General features: G+C 44.9%; 2 protein-coding genes across 2 annotated transcripts in view; one reads left to right on the forward strand and one right to left on the reverse strand.

Moving 5' to 3' along the window:
- LOC142033821 (kelch-like protein 8) overlaps positions 1-24,577 on the reverse strand; it is a 138,670-nt gene that overhangs the window by 24,098 nt on the left and 89,995 nt on the right. The window lies entirely within an intron of this gene.
- On the forward strand, positions 392-22,732 carry LOC142036633 (AF4/FMR2 family member 1-like). The gene is made up of 15 exons (XM_075040006.1): positions 392-420; positions 521-575; positions 707-744; positions 2,179-2,335; positions 5,062-5,979; positions 8,498-8,595; positions 12,160-12,406; positions 13,437-13,528; positions 14,528-14,591; positions 15,413-15,549; positions 16,756-16,827; positions 17,458-17,551; positions 17,654-17,697; positions 19,095-19,321; positions 22,108-22,732. Exons 1-15 carry the CDS (start codon positions 392-394, stop codon positions 22,227-22,229), a joined length of 2,394 nt encoding a protein of 797 aa, XP_074896107.1. The 3' UTR covers positions 22,230-22,732.

The following is a 24,577-nucleotide window of genomic DNA, read 5'->3' on the forward strand; positions in this document are numbered from 1 at the left end:
AAAAAGAACCCCTGTGGCAGAAGAAATATTCGCAGAGAGAGTGAACATGCACAGCTTCTGGTGCAAAGTTGATGCTTTCTGCCCCTTGGGGAGCCAGTGCAGTCTAGTAGCATGCTAGTCTCTTGCTGTACAAGGATCAGACTTCTTCCACCCTGCCCTGCTGTGTTAGTGTGCTAGGTAACCTTTGTTGGCTGTGTTAGTGTGCTAGGTAACCTTCGTTTAGAATTCCGCTCACGGAACTTTGTCTTTGTTGTCTGTAGATGGCAGCCAAGGATACTGACCTCCATTGCAAAGTGTCCTGAGATCAGTTGGAAAGCACAGTTAAATCCCTAGATTGTGTGTTATCATTTTATCATTCATTCAGGTAATGACAAGGTTTAGCAGATTGAGCATGCTAAATGTTCAAAAAGGATGTGGGAGGTTTGTTTGTTTTGGCAAGTGCAAACTAAGTCTTTCTCAGTGTCTGCTGCTTGAAAATGTGTCTGCCTTGGCTGAGATTTGTCTTCTGGTTGTCTTTCAGAATGCTCCAGGCCGACCTGCAGCTCAGTGATAGTGAAGAGAGTGGTGACGACCAAGTCAGTTTTAGATGTTTTATACACTAGGCACACAGACTTCCCTTTAAATCATCACAACTTGTTGTGTTGTTCCGAGTTCCTTAAGCTAACCTTTCCTCCCCCTCTCCTCTTTGTTTTTGTGAACAAAACAGGTTGTTGAAAAGCCACCTTCTTCACTTGCTCCTCCAAGGTACAGGTTTGTTCCCAAACTACTAGCTAGACCAAATAAGGAGGAAAAACAAAACTAATGGGGTAGAAGATGGGTAAGGGTTCCTGGTTTCTCTTGTAGATACAGGTGTTGGTTTCTAGCTGCCTGAAGCTGCTGTTGAAAATCGCCTTTAGTTGTGTGGAGTTTTACGGAAAGCTCCGATTAGAAAGTAATAATCCAGACATGCTGGATTTTGTCTGTGAACCAGAACTGATTTCCCCAACTGTTCCCTTCTTTTCTCCTCTTCCTCTCCACCAGTGTATATGTAGATCACACTGGATCTAATGGGATTTTCAGTTGTAGTAGTGACAAGTGAGGTGTGAGTCCAGTTTTAGTTTAGAAGGAAGCCCAAAAAAGCCAAGTGGATGAAGAACAGAAAAGGGTTAGGTAGGCTCATGGAGGCTATTTCAGCTCCTACTGATAAGGCAGCTGACTGCAAGCAGTTCCTGCCATGTGTTGTTAGTCAGAAGCAGTATTCAAGGTAGACTGAAGAGCCACACGCCAGCATTAGAGGAAGAAAGGTGGAGAAGCCCAGAATTTTTCCTATAGGAGAGCACCGACATATGTTTTTGGCTTGATATCTATATTCTTCAAGCACAGGGTAATGGTCTACAAAGTCAGACTGGCAGAAGGGCACGTCAGTTCTTGGTGTGATCTGTGTCTCTGCAAGCTCTTGAAATAGAGTGTTCTCACAGTATCAGTCTGGATAAGCAAGGAGCTTGCCTCCAGATCATACAAATGTGTTGATACTAATGTGGGAAACAGTTTTCAAAGCAAAAAAAAAAAAAAAATCAACATTTTGTAAGCCCATTTCAAAACAAAAAGAAGGTGTGCATAAAAGTCACAGTTCTCCCTCAGTTCCATCCACTCCCATTGTCAGTGCTAGAGGAAAACACTTTTGAGTAGGGGAGGGTGTTGCAAAAAATGCTACTGATTGACATGACCGTTAATGAAACAGTTACAGCACCTTGACCAAGTAACACAGATGAAGAAGTAAAAACTTAAGGGGGAGAACACAAAAAAGAGAAACCATCCTGGAATGTATGTTTCTGTCTTGTTAGCCTTTATTGGAAATTTTTCCGTTGAGGGTTGGGGCTTTCAGAAAAACACTCGTTAGTTTGGGTTATTTTTTAAACTTCGGTTGGCTAAATGCAGCTTCATACTGGAGCAGTGATGTCCTGCTTACGTATTTGTCCGACTGGGTTGGAGTTGAAGGTTTTATTATTTCCAGAGGTTTTTTATTCCAGTGCTTTATCTTTTGACTATGGCAATGTATTCCTTTGGCCTTCTCCCCTCCCCTCTCAGTGCCAAAACACAGGGTTTCAGTTTTATTTTTGAATCCTGCCATGTCAATATAATAAGTAAGTAACCTTCACCCATGCTGCTTTCTAATTTTATCTCATGGTGGCCTTGCAGTGCCCTACAGTCCCAGCCCAAGAGTGTGGCATCAGCACATTCCAGCAGCTCGGAGTCAGGGAGCACCAGTGACTCAGACAGCTCTTCAGACTCAGAGACGGAGAGCAACTCGAGTGACAGTGAAGCAAACGACCCTCCGAGAGCGTCAGCACCTGAGGTGAATGCCAATAAAATGTAGAGGCTGCTTAACGCAGCCTCTTGCCTCAGACTCTCTGCTGTCTGAATGCATTCAGGACAGGAGACCTGAAATACTGTCGTTGTTCAGGTGTCCCCTTGACACCTTTGCTGCACCATCAGGCTTATCTTGCCCTTTGTTTCCCTTCTAGAGTTTGTCAATTAAATAACCCTTAGTAACAGCATAATTAGACGTCTACGTGCCTAACCTCGAAGTGTTCCCCCCTTCTCCTTTGGCATCATTGTCTAGCACTCCTGGAGGAATTAGTGCCTTCACGGGTGAGACACAAGCAAGGTGCAGATGAGAAGCACAGCTTGTCTGGGGTGTTTGGGGCCCATGTCTGCCTGTGCAGCTTTCCTGGGTGCCAAGGCTATGGGTTGCTTCGGGGTGAGACCAGTTTCCTGATACATTAAGAGGAGCCACTGCCTCCCTGCAGCTCCTGTGTGTGAGTGACAGATTCAGCTTCTCCCAGATCACAGCTGAAGTGATGAGACCTGCAGGAAGGGCTGGAATGTGCTTAGACTTGCTTCTGTTGAATTTGGCTCAGATAGTGCTGCACTGGCATTTCTGAGGCTTTTACTGGGAAAAGCAGACAACCAGAACTTAGCGCCTTAAAGTTTCATAATTGAGACCATGCATTTTTTGAAAATCTGCTGCAGAAGTGCTCATGTCCCATGGTTTCAAACAGTTCCTCCAGCTTGCAAAACATTCTTGGGCCAGTGGAAAGTACATAGTTATATCCTGTGGACCACAGCTGATGTAAACCAATCTGCTGCCAGTTTTGAGGTACTCTCACAAAACACAGAAACCGTGTAATTTATTCCCCCCCGCCTCCTCCAGCCCTAGTTTTCCTTTCTTTTACCTTAGAAGCACATGAACAGGGAGAATTTTATGTGCAGAAAACAAGCTTTGAGAAGGTGTATCTTTTCATCTCACATCTACTACACTTCACCCTCTAGCAGTTCAGTTACAGACTTTGCCCTCTGCAATGTGGGTGTCTTTGGAAGGACAGATGTTATACTTCTCCTCTTTTACCAAAGCCTGCCTGGTTTGTCCTGAAAATACTAGATTGTAAGATCCTTCTCGCTCTAGTGAAGTCCTAACTATTTGCCATTGACCATTTTATCCTTTTTTATTCAGCAAACTATTCATCCATGGTGCTCAAGGAGTAAGTTAGTGCACATGGCCCATTTGTTTATAGTCAGTTCTTCGCATGCAAAAGAACAGACTTTAAGACCTATAGGCAGTAGTTCCTTTATTATTTTTTTTTTTATTATTTTTTTTAAAAAAAAATCTCTTACTATCCTTTGGTTTTGGAAACCTAATGAAAACCTGTATGATGGTGTAGATCACAAACAAGATAACCGACGGTAGAAGTGCTAGAAAAGGATCAGAGTATGCCACTGTCTGATAGCTACGTACATTATAAACCAAAGTTTACTAAGTCTTTTAGCCATGTTTTTACAGTGTTTGACCAAAAAACAAATGTTCTTCAGTGGCTAGTAAGTTAAAATTCTGATGAAAATAAAGCAGATTTGTGTTATCTGAAAAGCCTAATGGAATTCGTGGTTTAATTTTACTTCCAAACCCATGGTAAAACCAAGCACTGTTTTTTAAACCAGGATTCTAGATGGACTGACTTAAACACAGTCGAAGACATGTCTTATTTATCTGCATGTTCTACAGTGAGTTGAGTCTGGATAGAGAAGAAAATCATGGCAGAAGGGATTCATTAGTCTCGGAAAACATTTCACGTACTGGGCTTTCTCTTTTCGGGGAAGGGTTGTGGCTCTTCTCAGAAGTGAGAGTGGTAACTGGGGAGAATCAGTGAGTGCGGGAGTTTAGCTGTGCTCTGATGGTGCCCAGATAATGAGTTACCCATTTGAGTGGTGTTGCCACATACATGGTGTTTTCAGAATGGGCCCCAGAGAATAATGCCTCAGATTTGCAGCTTCTGTTGTCTCTTTTAGCATTAGTTGGGTTTGCTTTTCTCGTAATTTGTCAGACCGCTGTTAGATTAGGCAGAGCTTGTAGCAACCACGTTATGTTATTTGACCGTGATGCCAGGGGCCTTCAGACTTCAGTCGTTGCTCACGCCTTGCTTGACCCAGAGGGAAGCGAGTGTTGGGTTGTGTAGGCAGAGGACTCAGAAGAGGCCGGACTTGACATGCTAGCCATACAACTTATTTTGGTAAATGGTTTGCTTTTGGCTAAACCACAGGAGCCTGACAGCCTACCTGTCAGACTTCAATGAGATGTGTTAGCTGGCACAGCTGCTCATCTGTTTTGAAAGTAGTGCTGTGTGCAACTAACTTTCCAAAAGTGTTGCGAGGACAGCACCTAATCCATTTCTACGACTGCTGCTTTTTTTATATGTTGTCTGATTGCACAACGGTGTTGGTTAGTGGCAAACCAAGATGAAGCTTTCATGTAGACTGGTCTCTTGCTGAGCAACAGGTAAGGCTAGCAGAGATCCAGGAGTGCTGTGCAATACGTTTGACTGATCCTGTGCGAAGATGAGGTCTGTGTTTCTGAATTGTCAATGTGCACACGCTAAAGCATCACCACTGACACATGGTCTGTCACTTTCAAGCTCTTTTAACATCAAGGGGAAATTTTACTGGGCTCTGGTAAGCCATGCTAGGATGAAAATAGCCCATAAAGGCATCATAAAGTCTTGCATCCTTCCTTTCTCTTTTTGTGTGCAGCCTGACCCACCGACTTCTAATAAGTGGCAGCTTGACAACTGGCTAACCAAGGTGAACCCACCAGCAGTGCCAACAGAGAGTCTCAGCGAAATTGCCCATGGGGATGGATGTGAAGAGGGCAAGGAGCAGGGGCAGGCTGTCAGCAGCAATTCCTCCCACCAGCGTGCCGAGCCGAGGGAGCCTCATCACAAGAGCTCTGGCCGAGCGGCCAGGGCTCCTCAGGACGCTCATCTTCTGACCAAACGCAACTGCCAGAAGTCTCCTGTGCGGGCCGAGGGGCCCTCACCCAGGCAGACTGTGGGCATCAAAGGGCCCAGCAAGGGCCTTGTCCACGAGGGGCCCAAAGGAGGCCTGAAGGTGGAGAGTGACCCTGGTCCTTTTGAGGTCAGAGACCAGTCTTCCAGAGACAAGCCAAAAGTCAAAACGAAAGGGAAGCCAAAATCCAGTGACAGAAAAGACCTGACCCCGGCACTGCAAGAGCCCCCTGAGAACAGAAAGCACAAGAGCTCCCACCAGGCCAATGCCAAACCCTTCTTGGACCCCAAGGTCATGAGAGATGTTTTGCTTGGCAGTGTCCAGGAGCATCTCGCTCTCAGTCCCCTTCCTCAAGGCCAGGGCACAAGCCCCACCAGGACTAGCGGCCACAGGCCTGCCATCGTGGCCAGAGAGGATTTTCACAAGGAGAAACTTCCCTTGCCTATCAGGGGGAAGAAGTTGCTCTCGCCAGTGAGGGACTCCCCTGCCCCTCAGTCCCTCATGGTGAAAATAGATCTCCCTCTGCTGTCAAGAGTCCCCCAGCCCCCTGGGAAAGGCAGTCACCAGAAGAGAGCAGAAGCCAAGGAACCCCCTGGTGCAAGGAAGCAGGACTTGGAGAGAAAAATCACGGATACTCTTGACAAGTCCCTTCAGAAGAGGAAGGTAAGAGGTGGAGGTGGGTTTGTACAAGGACCAAGGTGGTGTTTGAAAAACCCATGCGGAGAGTTCATTTCTGCTCCTAAGTTGGGAGTAGATCCCTTGCGCTCCTCCTTTAAAGGTGTTATCAAACTTCTAAAGGGAATGTGTATCAAGGCCGTTCATAGAGGTTTCTTGTTGGTCACAAATGCCCTGCTGAGCAAATGAAAAGCCTCGTGAGCTAACAAACGCTTTGGTATTTGAAAACATTTTCTGCTGTATTTTCTTGAAATACTAGTTTTCTCAGACAACAAAACCCCAGCCCTCCTATATTGGAGGAGCTTTCAGCAGCAGGCTGTGTCAGCATGTGGTTGGCCAGCCCCCTGGTAGCATTTGTGGGTTTCCCTGGCTTTCAACCAAGCAGAGCTTTGTAGGGCTGTGGTGCCCCCTCCCCCTGCAACCCCTTTAAATGCAGCATGGTATCTGAAGCACCTCCCAGACTGTGCAGTCATCTACACTATCCATTTAATGTCTGTTGTGGGAGAGCACCTTGCCTGCACTCTGTGGGGAGAACTGACACAGGCTGCCCTGGGCTGTGGTTTTTGGTTTTGTCTATGCGTGGACCTTCTGCTGCCTTTAGCCATGCAGCCTTAGGCTGCGTAGCGTAGTCTTTTCCTGTGTGGAGTCATTCATTTCCATGAAACAGTTGTGATTGCTTGCTTACACAAAGAGGAACAAATTCTGCAGGTGTGAATTGTGTTATTACTAGGGATGATGGCAGCAGCCCCATGTTTTTGCTTTTCCATAAATGCAGACTTTTAACTGAACCAGGTTCACCGAGAGTAACAAGTGTCGCTAAACCCTGCTTTGGATCTCAGCGGTTGGCTAAATATGTAGAAAACTTCTTTGGTTTCCCCTGGAGCTGCTGAGGTGCTAGCAGCGATGCTAGTGCTTAAAAGATGCATGTGTCCAGAGTCCTTCAGCTAGAATAGTTGCTTTGCTTTGAATTACAAGACAGCCCTTTATTTAACTGAGATGGTAGTTGCTCACAAGTGTTTTTTGGAAAGCTAAGTCCCAAAGGGGGCTGTGAATATACTTCTAGCCAGCTGGTTCAGCTGCACAGGGTTGGTTGCAGGCCTTGTGGTGAATGGGTATTCACTGTGGATATTTCAGTGCCTGTATACCTTCTTGGTCCTCCTCACAGAGCAGGTGGCTTAGCACATGTGGGTGAACAACCTTGGCTCCCGTGTGGGTTGCATTTAGTCCTGTCATTTTCTGAACTTCCCATAGTTGTGGGGGAGAATTCAGAAGAGCAGGGAAAGGGTGAAGAAACCGGAGAGACCACAGCAGTCCCCCTCTTGCGGAGCAGTGGAAGAGGGTAAACAGGCAGCAAATCTGTTGCTTCTCCTGTTATCTCAAAGACCCAAAAGAGGAGCTATTTGATATTAGACATGTCTTCCCTTGCAGCCTGAGTGTCTGATTGCAGGAAACCCCTCCTCAGAGCCTTGCTGTCTGCATTATGTCAGCATGCATCAGTGTCCTTGGAGGCTCAGGCTTCGTAACAGCCAGCTAGGTCAGGTACAGCTGTCAGACATCGTTTGCGGCAGTGTGGAGCTCAACTTGAGAAACAGTTTAAGAACTTGGTCTAGGTGCTGGAGCCTTGCCCTGAGCACACTGCCAGAGGTCGACTCTGCCGAGCACAATCTACTGAGCTCCATCACAGTGACATAAACCTGCATGTACTCTTGGGAGAGAGACAGAAAGTCCTGGAATGCTTTTGGCTGCCACCAGGCACACTGTGGGTAACACTGACTGATAAGTGCAGTTTCTTTTACATTTTCTTGGCTTGTAGCAAATTATTCTAAAGTTTTTCATTCAGGTGAGCTGATGATTTGCACGCTTTGTATTGTAAGACCTATGGAGTGCAGTTAAAAAGTATTATTTATTACCTCTCCGCCTTAATGGTTCCTGTTCTTCTGGAGGACAATGGCAGTGATTTTAACTGCCTGTTTAAAATTTCAGCTGTATCAGATTCTTCTTCATAAAACCAAAAACCCCTGCACATCTGAGGAATCGGAGGGATCTAACTCTCCTGTGAATGCATTTTTTTCCTTCCCTTTGATAAGGCATACCACAAAACACAATTGCTTGCAGTTCATGACTTTGCCAGGAGGAATCTGAATACATTTCTGTATAATTCGTACTGAGTAGGGAAAAAAAGCCCATCTAGAACAGATGGAATGCTTATTTTCAGCAGTGGAGATGCCTTAATTTTGATTACTATTAGCAACAAGAGGTTTAGCAGTTCCATCCCCATCACTACAAAATAATTAATCTATCCAAGCAAATGTAGGTAAAATGTCATTTTAGGATACTTGTCAGCGAGCCTGAAATCTATATCCGCTGTGTTTTGGGTTTATGCTTTGTCAGTTCTAATATCTTATCCTTTTCTTTTTTTAACCAGAATCAAACTTAGCTGTATTGGTCTGTACTTTGCACCAACTTTCGAAACGTGAGTGATTTTTTTTTTTTTTCTTCCTGTTAGAGGGAAGTGGAGAAGGAGATTGATAGGAAGAAAATGAAATCAGAAAAAGAAAGAAAATCATTGCAGTCTTCAGCTAACAAAGACTCCAATAAATTGAAGTGAGTGTACAGTGGTGGGATGGCAGACATGCATAAAACTAAGTCTTTTTTTAAAAAGGTTAAGGCGAGGAACTGTATCTCCTGTCCTTATACTTCTGAGTTTGCTTATAACATCGTGTGCCTTCTGAAACTTAATCTGCTGCAATCTGTCTTTACATCCTGGAACCAACCATGTGGCTATGGGAGTGTCATTTATTCGCCTTTTTATTTGTTGCAGATGTGAAGTGATACTTGGGTGTCACTTATCTTCCTCTCCCTTAACGCTGAGGATTATGGTTCTAATCATTCAAGCATAAGCTGACGTTTCCGTGGCTGATCATCCTCCTATACCTGGTTTACACTGCTGCAAAAGCGTTGAATGTTGTGGCATTTGTCCTGATTTCGAACAGTTGAGATGGGAATGAAGACTTCACCATTTTAAACACAAACTTGTCCATCCTGCAGCTTATGTTGCTGCATGCTCTGATCCATATACTACATGTAGCTCAAAGAATCTGTTTATGCTGCAAGAAATTTAATTGCCAGTTGTGCCCGTACTACTTTTCCTTCTAAGCCGGTAGGCAACCATTTGCACTGCTCTCTTTCAGACCAGATGCAGGAAACAAATTTGTGCAAAGAAATTAGACGTTGTTTGAGTTGCAAACAGTGTGGTAGATTGCACGCTGGGATGTAGGAGCCATTTCCCCTTCTCTAAACTACAGTGGTGGTAATCTCTCAGCAGACAATTGCCCAGGTGATCTGGGAGGTGGCAGCTGTTCTGTGGGGAGTAGCATATGCTTGTTCTGCACGATGGCTTAGGTGTTTCAGGGGATGGCAAGAGAACTTGCCATCTGGTTGACAATGTCTCTGCTCATTGCAGGGGGGTTGTACTAGATGATCTTTAAAGGTCCCTTCCAACCAAAACTATTCTATGACTCTAGGTGAGTAAGACTTGAGAGTTCAAGTATCAATTATTTCTGCTTTCATGAGAAATGGAACTAGACTTAAAATGCTCTTAAAAAGGGAGTTGGACTAGATGATCTTTAAAGGTCCCTTCTAACCCAAACCATTCAACGATTCTTACGAACTTCTTTTTCTTTGCGCATGTTTTCCTCATTCTGGGTTCTACTGTCATACTTGTTTTGGGGAAGTTCGTGGTCTCACTGCATGGGAAGCAGCAGAAAGCTTTTTAGCAGATTCATAGTACTTCACATGCATTTAAAGCTCTGAGTCTTTGTAAGGTGAGAAGATGATGTGAACGTGTTTTGCACATGGGGAAATTGAGATGCAGACAAATTTGAGTTGCTTGCTCAGGCTCCTGCTGCAAACAGGTGAAATAGCTGAAAGGGTGGCCCCGAAGTCGTGAGTCTTATTCCCATGATGGAGCAATCACGTCCACAGCAGAGCAAGTTCTGGCAGCCTCTTGGGAAAGGATATTGTACTAAATGCAACTGTATGTCCATAAATTTTGACTCGGTGATCATTGCTGTTTTCGTAATCGGACAGGTCCTGATGAAAGAAAAAAGTCAGATGTTAATGCTGATACTCTCTACTCCCTCAGCTGCTTTTGCTGTCATCGGTTACAGACTTTGAACAGCACTTAGCGGCTGGTGCACGCAGTGTCTGTGCTAGGTGGAACTTGTCTTCTCCCAGCTGAGAATGCAGAGGTGAATGTGATGGATATTGCAGAGCTCTGTTTTCTCACCTTGCTGCCATGGGAGGCTGCTGAGCTGGGATGCTCCAGAAGCACGTGGACATGCAGCTCCCCCTTTCTCTAACCAAACCAAGATGCCGCAGTGCCAGTAGGCTTTTTACTTTGACTAGCCCAGATTTGCATAGAGGTGAAATGTGCAAAGCCCAGTCCAGAAAACAGATTTGTATGTATAGGTGGGTAGGGAGCATTTGCGTTCTCCACTAAAATCATCATCTTGTTTTTGTCTTTTTTGTATGTGACCTAATGGGGACGCAACCAGTGTGCCTTTTGAATTGCGGTCTTTCTAGAATTTCAGATGGCCTTTATGGCCAGGAATTTCTCATGTATTCCACTATAGCATTTGCAGTGTTTCTGGTAGATCTGCTGAAACTTACCCCATAATTTGCATACCAGTGTACTGCCAGCATTTTGGCTAGGTCTTTGCTAGAGCAAACGCTTCCAAGAGCATGTCTTCAAATGGGCGGTGTTCCTGAGAGGGGAGGCTCCTGTGTCAGTTCTGGGCTACTGCATTCAATTCCTGCTTGATTGTGGCTTGAATTTGAGGTATTGACTTGCATTGGTATGTAGCATTGAGGTTTGTGTCCTGACAATATGAGTAAACTGCTTTTCTGCAGAGAAAACATTGAAGTACTCTGAAAGCACTTAGGCGTTAGGGCTAACATTTAGTTGGGTGAAGGGATATTTCAGCTGTGGTAATAATGGAAGGGCATTACTTCTGTGGTTCATTCCTCCCTTTTTCTCAGTGAAAACGAGCACCCCTTTTAGCCATGTTCTGGCTTTCAGAGTGGGAAGAATAGGATGCGTTTTTGGGGAGAGAGGGCTCTGGATCAGGTCAGGGGATGCCGCTGAGCTCTGCGTCAAACAGTCCTCTCTGGAGCGTCAGCTGTAGTGAAGCTGGGGAGCATGTGTGCAGTGAGTAGGGACTGTGCCACGGGAAAAGTGGGTTGTGGAAGAGGGGAGAGGACTGTCGCACGCACAGCAGAACGAAGCAAGATGTGCAATGTTACACTTCAGTCTTCTCACTGGGTTTAACTTCATTTCCTCCTCTTCTGATAAGGCAGTCCATGAGTTGGGATTCACTGCTCTGTGTTTTCCTGGAAACTTTGAGAAGCTGAATAAAAATGATGTAAATGAGCAGTAGTGAAACAAGGTTTAGAGCTATTTGGTGCTGCTTACAGCTGCCAGAGTTCCCTGGTAATCCTAACTTCAAATGATCAGAAATCTGATGTGCCACCATCCTATTAAATGTGATAGTCTCTGCCATTTAAAAGCACAGCATTTTAAGTCTCTATCACTGGAATCCTCTCAACTTTATAGTGTTGTCTAGTTGAGCTGGTGAGTCCTGGCAAGGAATGACTCAGTTGAATTCTGTCAAAGCACATACAGGATCAAATGTCTAGGTGAGTATCTCTGACCATAGAAGATATCTTCTACCATAATTGGGAAAGAGAGGTAGTGCTGCAGTTCATTTGCCTTGTTGGGTGATTTGTGCCAGGGATTTTAGTTGCTGTGATTGCCTCTCTTCCTCTTTCAGTGAAAAGGGGCTGTGTTGGAGGGATGCCTTTTTTTTGCAACATCCTCGTATTCTGGTTGCAAGCATTTGCTCCAATGATAAGTCCTGAAGGTTATTCCTACTTGAAAACCAACTTGTTTGTGTGTTGTTGGCGGCTTAAGATGTGTTATCTAATGCCAGTGAAGTCCCTGAAGTTTTGTTTTGCTTTTGTTGGATTCTTTATGTTAACAACTCATTTCACACTTCCAGAGAAATTTAAAGAGAACTGGCACATGATATAACTATGTTTTTAAAAAAATCCCTACCTTATATGTACACCATATTCATCCCAATTGCTGAATTTGCTTCCCATCTCCAGAGCATCAAAAACTTCACTTGAAACCCAGAAGAAAGATCTCCTGCTACCCCCACCACTGCCACCCATGTCTCCTGTACATCCTCCACCAAAGTCAACCAAGATGGCCCAAAAGAGACCCAAAAGTGAGAGCAGCGAGCTGCCTGTCGTGGATAACACTGCCAGGGACGAGAGCAACCACAAGGATCCTTTGTTCTCCAAGCACAAGAAAGTGGAGAGAAATCCCGCTGAGCTCTCAAAGGGCATCAAAGTAGGTATCCATTATAACTGGCAGGATGTTTCCTGCAACCCATGGGTGCTGTGTGATTCTCTTGAGAAACATGCTCTGAGGATATTAAAAAGGAAGGAAGATAAACAAGCCACCAGAGAAAGCTCTTTGAAGCATTTTTACCCCTTTAATGGCTATCTGTGACCTTATGTTGCTAGCTCAAAAGCCTGTGTTGTAACTTCTCTGCTGACTTTCCATCATCTGTTTTAATCTTACCAGTGAAACATAGTGAGAAGGGGTGACCATGTGAAAAACAAAGGCAAGAGAATCGTGTTTATGGTAGTAACTGCTTCTGACTGTAGGCAACTGCAAGTACAATATTGGTGTAAAAATAAGTGTGTTTACAGAAAGAAAGAGTGGATTGCTTAAAAATAAGAAACAAGCAACCTGTGGTTTTGACCGTGACCTAGGTATAAGGTTTTATAGCTTGCTTACAAAATTGATGATCCTTGCAGCTGGATCTTTGCATTTTGAGGTTATAAAATTCAATTATATTGCTGCTTACTCATGGCTCTGTGTGTGTGATCTAGGATGTTGCTGTGTGTGTTAAGCTAGACTGTGCATGCTGTATTAGCTGGCTTCTAACTGCTTGCTTTTTCCTGATAATGTAGTTAGTAGTGGAGAATCAGCAATTTCCATGTGGTTAAGCTGGAAATAAGTGTGAATGGATATTACCCCTTCTGCCTTGGCTAGTGGCCGTGAAGAATGTGCTGCTTGCAGCCTTACTGCTATTTTAGCCATTGTGCAAGGAAACCTGCTACTTAATTTCTCCATGCTTGGGAGAAGTTTGAATGGTATTAAGCCTTGCTAGCAGTCAGGTAGGATGCCAAGTTTCCATTTCCATTATTGAAAGGGGTACTGGGGAAGAAAGTAAGAAGAGCTGGAGAGCCTGGAGAATAGATTATGCCTGGGACAAATAAACATTTTCTCTTGAAATTTAGGAAAGCCAAGCTTTGGAATTGATTTAGACATCTCTCTAACCAGCTTTATCTCCACTCTGTGTTTTTTTCAGGGATCTCCAGGGGATGTCACAAATCCTTTCCCAGTGCCTTCTTTGCCAAATGGTGCCTCCAAGCCAAGGGGACCTCAACTCACGTTTGAAAAGTAAGTTTTTGTTTTACACCCATCACCTGTACTTTCTGAATACACCAGACAAGGCTGGCCCTGCAGCCACCCAGGCTTCTGCTTCTTGATCACTTCTTTGGGGAGGAAAGAGAGAGAGAGATGTCTGAGACCTGCCCTGTACTGCCTTCTTGTGTCTGGGACTTAGCCCACCCACCACAAAGCAAAGGTCTCATTACAACAGTTCTTGGTTTGAGGGAAGCTACTCTAGAAATTAAGTACTTTTGAACTCTGAGAGGAGGTGTCTTGTGCCTGCCTACAAGTAATGGGTTTTGATTTGTCTGATTCTTGACAAGTGGCAAACTCCTCTGTGACAGGGTGCTGGGCAGGCAACTGACTTTTTCTGAGAGGGTATGACTCTACTTGCTCCTTTTGTTAGCGCACAGGTGGCTGTATGCCATTTCCATGGTGAATAGATTATCCCAATGCGCAGAAATGTGTGCAGTCCAAATTTATCATCATTTATGTGTTGACTGAGACCCAGCTCTGTAGAAGCGTTGCACACCATATCTCTTGTAAGCAGATAACTTGAATGCAAGCTCTTTTGGTCTGAGTGTGTCATGCTGCAGAGTTTACTGTATGCTTCAATCAAAAATGTATTGCTGGTATTGTACTTGAGGAATGATAGGGCATCACGTAACTACTATCTTTCCATGGGAGCAAAGAAGTAAACTTGGCCTCATAGTAGCCTAACCTCCAGTGTTTTTTCTACTTAGAAATGTAAGTTTTCAGTGTTATTCTAACACACATTTTTTAAGAAATCAATTCATTTTATCTGTCCATTCAACTGCTATGTATTTCTGAACATGCAGACAACATTCATTTAGTGACTATCATAACTGTAACGTGTGTTTGATAAGGCTGTAACAAGCTTACCAAAACAGGATGTTCGGACTCATAGCATCCTGTAGATAAGAAGGTAAAATTTATCCTACTCTTTTTCTCTGTTTTCTGTTTTTCCTCTTTCTGTCCCCAATTCAGGCAGCATCCGATAGAATACTACATAGAAGTGGCCAAGAGGCTGAAGCACAAAGCTGATGCAATGGTAAGTCATGGCCCTGTGCTAGAAATGTTAACCAGCTCTTGCATTCAGACCTGATACTTGCATGCACGTGAATAAGATTCGCTGGCTAACGTTACTTCCATACTCCCTACATGGAGCATGTTCAAGTCATATGTGGGGAGGCTGTCTTTATTTGCCAAATGTTCAGGCATTTCCCTTTGTTGTAAACACATCTAGAGAATGTGCCTAGAGAATAGGATTCAGAACTGATGTTGTCTGAGGTTAGCAGGCCTGTTTGCTTTGCAGAGCTATCACAAAGTCCTTGGAAGATAGTTTTAAGACAGTTTACTCTGAAACGTCAGGATCCTGTGTTGGTGGACAAGACTTGGAAGTGCCCTTTGCAGATGTAACTAGCTTTCTCCACTATGTGCAGTTTAACAGCATGCATGAATGAACCTATTTTTTTGCTAATTATGGCTCAGTCAGATAATGTACATTTGCTACTTGCCATTTACCTGTGAAAATGAAGTGAGGGAATACTGCAGTGGGAAGGCCCCATCTGCCTCTCCCAAAGCAGGCCCCCAAGATGAGACAATAATATCCAAAAATGTGAAGGTAATAAATTACTTAAGGAAAATGTTGAGCAAGAGGAAGAGATACGAATAGCCAGAGCCCACAAAGCTGATGACTGGGACCACATTAGGGGTTCTGCTGAGAATCCTTTAATTATCACCTGGAGGCCTGACTTGCATCTTTTTCTTTCTTCAAATCCTGCCTAACTAGGGGAAAAAAAGGGAATTCAGGTACACTTGAGAGAAGCAGTTTTTGTCTTAGTCTAAAAATTAGAATTTTCTTCCCAATAGACCGACAAGACTGGAAAGGCCTTTCAGTACCTAGATGCTGCCCTTTCCTTCATTGAGTATGGGATCGCCTTGGAATCGGATGCACCAGCACCAAAATCAGCTTACAGCATATTCAGGGGCACCATAGATCTCCTCAAGTAAGTGGTTTTCAAAGCATGATGGTTAGGCAGCATGTTTGGAGGGGAAGGGTTAGTTGCATTGCTTGTTTGCAACTGTGGCAGCTCTGGATTCCCACCATGGAGCAGAGTTTGGGTTGCTGTACAAGCATCAGACAGACCATCCAGAGGCACCAGAGACAAATCCTTTGAAATGTGTTTCAGCATTGCTTATCAGAAGAAGTAGGCACCATGTCCTCCTCAGCATTTGAGCCTTGCAGTTGAGGTACACCAGAGGACACTGGTTCAGATAATCGAGGACATGAAGGAGTTTTTACTTTATCCAGAACTGAAGTTGCTTTTGCATGTGAGCTCAATAGTATGTCAGTTAAAAAAAATCAAAGCAACAATCTAGCACGTGGAAGAGCGGTTTGTGCCCCAAAGCTCTTGCAGCTTGATTGAAGGCAGATTTTACTGGTTTCTCCCATGTGTCTTTGTACCAGTGCACTTCATTGGGGTTTCTTTTAGCAACGTTCCCTGTTTAGTTTCACAGCCATAGTAGATGCATGTAGATAGTAGACATTATGACATATGCAGGCAGTGCAATCCAAGGAACCATGTACTGAATAGAAGAGAGACAGGTATCAGTTTATTCATATGGAAATTACAGGTTATGTGAGTTTTCGAGAGCTGATTTGACTTCTGACCTTAGAGCTGAAAGAGCTGTCAGAGTTTTTTTTGTGGTAGACTTCAAACTTTTTAAATGACATTGTTTGCTTTTTGGTCTTGAGGGACTGCATTTCCAAGATGCTACTGTTGCTTTGTTTTCAAAAAGGAGGTTTGCTTATTTGTTCTTTGCCAAAAGAAACATTTCCACTGAGATGTCCGTCTTGTCCAGAAACACTTGAATTAGTGTTGTAGTCAGTGGTGGGGGCACCTCTTCTGGGCCTCAGGCCTGTAGGTGGCCCACGGGGGGCATCTACTTGTAGGGATGTTGCCCATTAATCAGTGTAAGAGGAGAGCGAGTCGCATAAGGGGCCACATCTGTTCCTGCTGCGTGGAAAACAAGGCATTTGGAGACAGTCCTCTGCTCAAGATCATACAAAGCACTTGGTGCCAGGACTAAGAACTCGGGGCAGGTTTCTTGACTTTTGGACCAGTGCTTGAGATAACGGCATGCACTGGTTTTTCATAAACAGTAGGACTTCAGAGCCCTGATGACTGACAAGATTCTGTTTGTTTCCTTAGATTCGCCATGACATTGAAATCCTTTACGGACTCCTCAGCATCTTCACAAGAAAAAATCTTTGCTGTGTTATGGTGCGTAACTGTTGTTCTGCACCTTCATATTCTGTTTTTAGACTTGATAGAGTGAAAGACCCGTTACTTTCAGGGGCAAAAGAATGAGTTAAATGGGAATCAGAGTTCTGCAAGGAAAAAAACCCCACAATATCAAAACCAGAATGAACAGGAACATCTCTAAAGTGAGCTGGGATATCACAAGGGACTACATGTGGAAGGCACAGGCTCTAAAATTTGATCTGCTGGTAACTTGAGAGCACATAAGGGCTCTCACCTAAGGTGAAAGAATGCGATTTGGCTGTCCGTGCTTGAGCTGTGTAACTGAAGCTGTAGTTGAACGTAGCTGAGGCACTTCTGGACAGAGGCTTACTCAGCCTGTGGCACCTATAAGAGGTTGGGCACCTGTTTTATGTAAAAGACCAGACATGGCCCTTCCTTGTTTGGTTGTTTTTTTTGTTGGGGTTTTTTTTCCCCCTTGTGATTTTTTTACAGAGTCTTTCTTTAAGATGAGCAGGAGGAGAAATTCTGAGCTTTCATGACTTTGCAATACAGCTGATGTGTGCCTGCCTCCATCCCACAAGGCTGATGACTGCTGAGCAGGCAGCGGTGAGCGTGAACACTTACTCTTGGTTGTGTTTCTGTTCACAGCATGCGCTGCCAGTCCATTCTGCACATGGCAATGTTTCGTTACAAAAAAGAGACTGCAATAAAGTATTCCAGGATCCTGAATGACCACTTCAAGGTAGGGCATGCGTATTACTAAGCTGCCAGCTGGCTGGCTGCAGTAGTTACTGATGTTGGCTGAATAGCCCATACCTAACAAGAGTTCTGTTCCTTACTGCAGAGTTCTTCCAGAGTAACACAAGCACCTTCTCCATGTGTTGCAAGGTAAGATTTAAAAAGATGTATGTTGTGATGTGTCTATAAGGGTGTGAGTGAAAATAGTATCCCGAGTATTTGAGTTGCAGGCTGCGTTTGAGTGCCTCACCGCTCGCTCTTTCGTACCACCTGAAATCATATTGTTAGGGGGCATGAGTAGGTTTCTGCTCTCTCTTTCCTGTCTTTTCTCATTGGAAAGGTTGGGGTTTTTTTTGTTATGAGGTCCAGAGTTACTGTGTATCAGGCAGAGCAGTTCTCCACCAGAGAAACAGGCCAGAGGAGCAAGGAAGGTAGCATCACTATGCTATTTCAGAGTCCCTGTTGTTGTCATCTTTGTTCTGTTCTGTCGCTCTCATCTAGAGATCGTTTCAGACTTAAGAGGGTACCATCCCCATCTCCCTGGCCACTGTCCAGTAGGATTATGCCTTCAGCCTGTGGTAGCATAACTTTGAGGTGATACTTTAATATTTTTCTCTTTACCTCAGTCACCAATTAAGAAAAAGAAACTAATTTTCTAATTTGTGAGTTATTGAGCATTTTGTCCTTTCTATGTACCTGCAGCAGTGTTGCTGCGTATGTGGCAGCAAAAGTAAAAGGCAAGATGTCCCATAACAGTGTTTGGCCCAATGCCTGGCAGACTGGTGCTGTGTTTTAATGACAATGAGTAAGAGTTTTTCTCTATCCTGTGGTAATTGCATTTGGCAGATAGCTATCCAGCTCCACGTCTGTCCCTTTTAAACTTTGCAGTTGAGAGAAGGTTGTTTGGTCTTCAGTAGTGACGCTGAAATTCCAGTTATTTTTCTGCCACCTTGGACAGCGTAGGTTATTGGGAATTAAATGGTCTCCCAAGAGCAGTGGTGGAAGCTCGCTCATACCAGTGACTGAAATGAGGTTGGTTGAAGTGGTGGGGGTGAAGCGATGTGATGAAGCCAGCCTGTGTCTGGAAGGCGGGCAGCTGACTGCGTTTAGCTTCCCTAGGTCTATAAATAAGTGTGTGTAGGCTGACCTGGCTGCTTTGACTAGCTGTCAGAAAGCTCCAGCCTCTGTAGGTGGGGAGCTTCAGCATGCCTGAAATGGAAGTCTTTAGCAAAAAACACTTAGAGAATCTGGTGAAGGCTTGCACGAGGAGGTGTAGATTTTGGAAGGTGGATGGGTGGCCCTTTCTGATGTCTGGTCCCACATTTTCTGTTGTCAAGAGGAGTCCTTAGAGTCGCAAATCAATTCAAAAACCTTGGCCTTGCACTCAGAGGACAATTTCCTGTTATGTAGCTGAATGCATCTCAGTTTTTAACACTCTATGCTGCAGGCCTAGATGATACTGGATAGCTCCTGGCATAAGCCAGTCTTGTGGCAAGACTTTCGACTCTGAAATGAAATGTTTGTGGTGGTGTTTCTTTCTCCCGCAGAAGCACAGGCATGCCTTCTCTTTCTCCAATGGCCTCTCCTGCTGGTTCTGTGAGTTCTCAGCCAGGATCGAATGCTAGCAACTGCAGCGGCAACAGCATTGGCTCTTCAGTCACTGTCCCTTATAATATCCCAAGCATCACCTCTTCCTACGTCAACATTACTTCCTATATCCTCTATGCGTATGATATTTGGGAACGGGCTGATGCACTGGTCAGGAAGAATAAGGGTAAGTTTTTGCCCTCTGGCTTTTCTGTCTTATGTGTTGTGTTTATGTGTATGTACTTGCTTAAATCCTAACACTCAGTGTAGCAAACACCATACCTAAAGAACAAAGCAGTAAAAATGTCGAAATAGACAGCTATGGCTTATTGGCAGGTTATTGGCAGAGATACTTGGTGGTGATATAATGATGAGTGTTCCAATTAAAAGGTTGTCTTGGCATCCTCAAATGTCTAAGAGCTAAGGCATGAGGGTATCAAGTGCAGGAAACCAGCCAGCTCGCTCCATGGTAACACAAGAAGCATAAGGGTTTTTTTTTTCTGTTTGTTTTTCCCTTTGGGGCGCTTAGCTTTTCTGAATTGGTCCGTTTTCTTTAAAAACATCTTTTTGGCCTGTACCCTTGTGTTTCAGTTTGTTTGTCAAACTTCCAGGTATTTTTGTCTTGAAAACGGTGAAGCTGGCTTCTCTCCATAACAGAGAAGCTGAGCAGCACTTCAATTGGAGTCCTTGCTGGGCATGTGACCAGTATTTGCCAAGCAGCATTTCTAAAATTGCTCCTACTTTTTTTTATTTTACAGTTTTGTAGTTAAAAATGTTGTGTTGTCCTGTGGTACAAGCAGTGGTGGATAAGCAAAAGCCCTAGAGCAGATGCAGTTCAGTCTGTAACCTGCCATCCCATGTGGCATTTGCAGTGTCATTTTCCGTAAAACACAAAGTTTTGTGAGCTACTGTGGGCAAAGGGAAGTTTTGCCATGATCTGTTGGCAAACTTGCGAAAGAAAATAAACACGATGTGCCTGGCTGAATTGTTGGAAGGCTGTAAAAATAGTCACACTAATGAGGCAGTTGCTGAAATTCAAAAGGCTTTGCAAGTCACCTTTGAATAAAGTAACTCCAGTTGTTGGCTGTCCTCTGAGCAAATCTGTGCTCACAGCAGCAATTCATGTGTAGTATTTTGGATTCTAGCCTCTAAAGGCTGAGAAAAGACTGTCACATAGAAGGAGCAGTGGATGCTGCTGGTAAGCCAGAGGAATGAGTCCTGGAGGAAAACCTGTGGGAGGGCAGCCTGAGCACAATCTTGCATCAATCAAGACTAAATTCAGAACCTGCTATGTGTTGCTGTTTTGATGTAGGGGAATGATGACCGGGGTAGTAAATACTCCTTAGGGAGTAGATCTGTGCAGAAGAGTAAATACTCATGTAGGCTTAGCAGTTGTTGTCACTGTTCAGGATGGTGGAGGAATTTCAGAACTGGAACTTGTTGATATTCAGTGTAATGTACAGATGCTAAGAGGTGCGGAGAGTGAGTACCTAAAACTAAAAAAAAGGCCATATCCTTGATTCTTTTGTGCAATTCATAGGGCATAAGAAGAGGAAAGAGCAGTGGCCTTCAGTTATCGAGTTCTCTTAAACAGGGAAGTCATAAGTTAGTGGAAAGCAGTTAGTTCTAACTACGTCCAAGTCACTTGTGCAGAGCTGAAGTGCTTTCTGGCGGGTCCGCAACCAGTTGCTTCCAGCACAGGACCCAGCTCCTCACTGTAATGCAGAGTAGCACCGTGGATCATGAGGCTGTAAGAGGTTGTCTTCAGCCTCTGATTTCCCACAGCAAGGACAAGCTGAGGTTGCACGTGTGCATGTGAAGTCACTCTCCTTTCACAAAGTACTGTGGTCCCAGATCAGATTATCTTCTGGTTGCCCAGGCAGGGTGTTCAGACTCCTTGTCCCTGCTTACAGCTCTTCTGTTTCCTGTGGAGGGAATGGATACCCATTTTGTACACAAAAGGAGGAAAATCAGGGGAAATGTGTTCTCTGCTTCTGAATTGGAAAGTATTAGAATGAAAGTGTTGTGCTCTCTGCTGCTGAAGAGTTCCTTGCACAGCCAAGCAGAAATCTTCAGCCTCCAGGTTCAATCTTTGTGTGTAAATAAGGAGAGCTGAGAACGGGCGGTTTCTGAAAAGGTACCTGGCAACACGATCAAGGCTGGAGGGACCGAGGGACTGGGACGAGCCCATGTCACTAGAAGGCAGGTCATGCAGGAATATCTTGGAAAGGTGACTGGAAAGGAATAGGTGTGATAATTTCCTGTAACTCACTGTCACCCGCACAGATGATTGCCAGCACAGAGCAGGGCATGCAGCCTGCCGGCATCTCCCAGCAGATTCAGATATGCTGCAAGAGCCTTCTCCTGCCCATGTGGGAGGAGGAGCGTGGTGCCTCAAGCTGGTGGCAGGGTAGGAGGACTCTGTGAAATCTGCCTGACATGCCCAGCTAAAGGCAACCCAAATCTGAGCTGTATAGCCTGGCAAGCTCTATAAATTTTTAAACCTGTTCAGTTGAGAAATCATGATGTCTCCAAGGTTTGAGGATGGATGAAGGAAAGGGACCAGTCTGATGACGGCTGTGTGTGCTTCCCGGCATCACTCAGAAAGACACTCAAATTTGGCCTGTTTAAAATCTGGGGGAAGCACACAGCAGTAACTGGGGTATGAACACCCAAACTTTTGCCCACCTACCATGGAGTCTCGATGTCCTTTTAAAGCCAGCACCTGGGGAGGCGGTTCAGTGTGTGTAGGCGTGTGTGAGTGTGATTTTCCTCTTGCGTGCTGTGCCTCGTGCACTTATTACATTTCCCAGCCTTCTACTATTGCTGACCTCTCTGCATGAACAATGTTTAATGGGACTTGCCAACTGTCAGTGTGCTGCTGTTGTCGCTCCTCACTGCCCCCTAGCCTGTCGGATGTGCCTGTTTTGTGAAACCAACCAAATGTTTTCTTTCTCCCTCCCCTTTTTCCAGAGTTTTTTGCTGAACTCAGCACAGCGACGTGCACTCTGGCACTGAACAGTAGCATGACCGAACTGGTACACTACGCTAGACAGGGTTTACAGTGGCTGAGACTGGAAACAAATACGCCTTAACTGGTGCTCAAGGTGGTCAAATACCTTGAACTTTTTTGCACTTTTGAAGCCTCAGAAACAGTCTAACTTGTTGAATCATTGGATACAAAGCACCTGCAAGGGAAAATAAATCAAGGTGGAAGGGATCTGGTTACACTGGAAAAACTTTGAACTGCATTTTTAGGGTAGCGCTTTGCTGCCTTGAAAAAGAAGAGATGGAGGAAAGCCTCGGCGTTGATGGCACCTTCCTTTCAAACAATGAAGTGCAATGAATTGTCTGAATGGCCTAATGTATTGATGGTCTATAAACATTTCTATTACGAATAACCAGCAGGACAATAATCACACATGAAGAAGTGCCGACAAGAAGGAAATCTGCCTCCAGAGGTTATTATGCAACATCCCACAGTCTGCAACAGTTGTGTGCCCAGAAGACATGTCAGAGAAATGTTTTTCCAAGCATGGATGCAATCTTTGGTGTCTTTGTTCCTCAGATGGCAAGTAGCAACAACCTCAGCAGCACCGAAAAGCGTTATGTTACAATAAAAACAGCCAAGTGGTCTGCCTTGCCTGCTTTCCAACCCCACCCTCTTGCATTTCTCAGCCAGCTGCTGTCCTGAGAAGCGGGGGAAGCCACTGCCTTCAGTGCTGCAAGTTCACTTTTTAAGTCGTCGCTGCTTTGGTCCTCCTCCTTGCCATGCACTCACGCACACAGAAGCCCTTAGCACTCGAACTGTATTACTTAGGGTCTTGCTCGGTTTAAGCCTTGTAAGCCAGAAACAGTTGGGGTGGCAAAATGACCAGGCGTGGTTGGAAACAGCTCTGCCTTTCTTCTGTGGTGGAGGGATGTCACTCACACTGAGGACTCCTTGACTGGTTGCTTTTTGTCATTCCGATGGGTGGGGGTGGACAGCTGTACTGGGTCACTCGGATTGCTTGGGCATGGTTCTGAGTCTGAGAGCTTACATGGGGAGGAATCACTTCTGTTTAAGGAGGGACTAAGTGGCTGAATGTGGAACATAAGACAAATTTTGCATTTGGGTATTTGCCTGCAACCGTTGCTGGTCTCAGTGAATATCTAAGAGCAGGATTTGGTACCAAAGTAGGGCATCCTTCATGGGGGAGGTGACTTGTGCTTTTTCTCAGCCAAACTACAGGATGGGCCCAGCAACTTAGAAATCTGTCAAGAGAACACAAAAGGGATAATTAACTGTTTGCAAGCATTTTTTCCTTGTCAGGAGCTGCAGTTTTGAAATTGCAATTTTGCAGGTGACAGTAACAGTGAAGGCGGCATCCATGGCATTAGTGTATGCAGTAAGATGACACCCTTCTCTACCCAAAGATTTCCTGTTGCATGACAGCAGCGTCCTGCCGTCCTCATATCTAATAGTGTGCCTTAGCCCTCTGGTCCCCTCTCGCATCCCTCGCCCTATCTCTGACAAACCCGTGGGAGTGGCAAAGAGAAGGATGGTATCCCAAAATACTTGTGCTTACAGGAAAGAATTAGCTCCCTTTTCCACATAATTTCAGGATGGAGGAACAGGTCTGCATGCATGTAGCAGTACCCCCTTTGTAAAGTACCTTCTTGTGGTTTTGAGGCTTCCGAAAATGGACAGTAAATAAATATCAACAAAAGGTCTGCATTTCCAGAAGTAGTTTCTGTAGAAATGAGCCCTGCCACAAGGAAGCCTGGAGTCCTCTTGCCTCTGGGAGGAGCTGGCAGGAGTGTGCTGTGGTCCTGCCCTTGTCCTGAGCACAAGGGAGCTCTCCTCTTGTCTCCCCTGGCAGCGCAGGACTGCCGGGATCATGGCCGGGTCTTCCTGCAGCTTCAAGAGGCTGTCCTTTTACGTTCACTTTATCAAAAGCCTTAGTGCATTTCAGGGATAAGTTGTCCTAACCAATGGAAGGAAGGTCCATGTCCCCCCCCTCCCCATTTTCCTTATCAAACTTCACTTGTACTCCTCCTCCCTGGAGGAGCAACTGCTCTGAATAAGCCAGGGACAGAGAGAGGCTCAGTGTTAACTGTTTTGTTCTCAGGAAGCGCAGCGATGGCCAGCCGGCCCGAAGGCTTGACGTGCACTTTGGAGCTTGATTCCATACTAGTGGGACGATGCCTTCTTCTGACTTTGTCTTCAAACAAAGCTGTTTTTAGGATCACCAGCTGAGGAGGAGGAAGGCAGGCAGTAAGCTTTATTGAACCTGAAAACCGCTGTGGGAGTCTGTAAGAATGATAGCAAAGTCTGAGGGGGAAGCATAAGGTGAAGCAGGGACACGGGTACCCCTGGTACTTCATTTCGCATACACCCATCTCCCTCCCTGCTGCCAGGCCAGGTTCCTGTCGGAGAGCCGCTTGCTCATGGCTTGCCAGC

Source organism: Buteo buteo, chromosome 1 (assembly GCF_964188355.1).
Source record: "Buteo buteo chromosome 1, bButBut1.hap1.1, whole genome shotgun sequence".
NCBI lineage: Eukaryota > Metazoa > Chordata > Aves > Accipitriformes > Accipitridae > Buteo > Buteo buteo.

What these genes read in the sequence shown, in the direction of transcription:
- LOC142036633 (XM_075040006.1), top strand. Translation starts at nt 392, where the DNA reads ATGCTAAATGTTCAAAAAGGATGTGGGAG. An exon ending in AAAGACTCCAATAAATTGAA is followed by an intron (nt 8,596 to 12,159) that starts GTGAGTGTACAG and finishes TCCCATCTCCAG; the next exon opens with AGCATCAAAAACTTCACTTG. An exon ending in AGCTCTCAAAGGGCATCAAA is followed by an intron (nt 12,407 to 13,436) that starts GTAGGTATCCAT and finishes TGTTTTTTTCAG; the next exon opens with GGATCTCCAGGGGATGTCAC.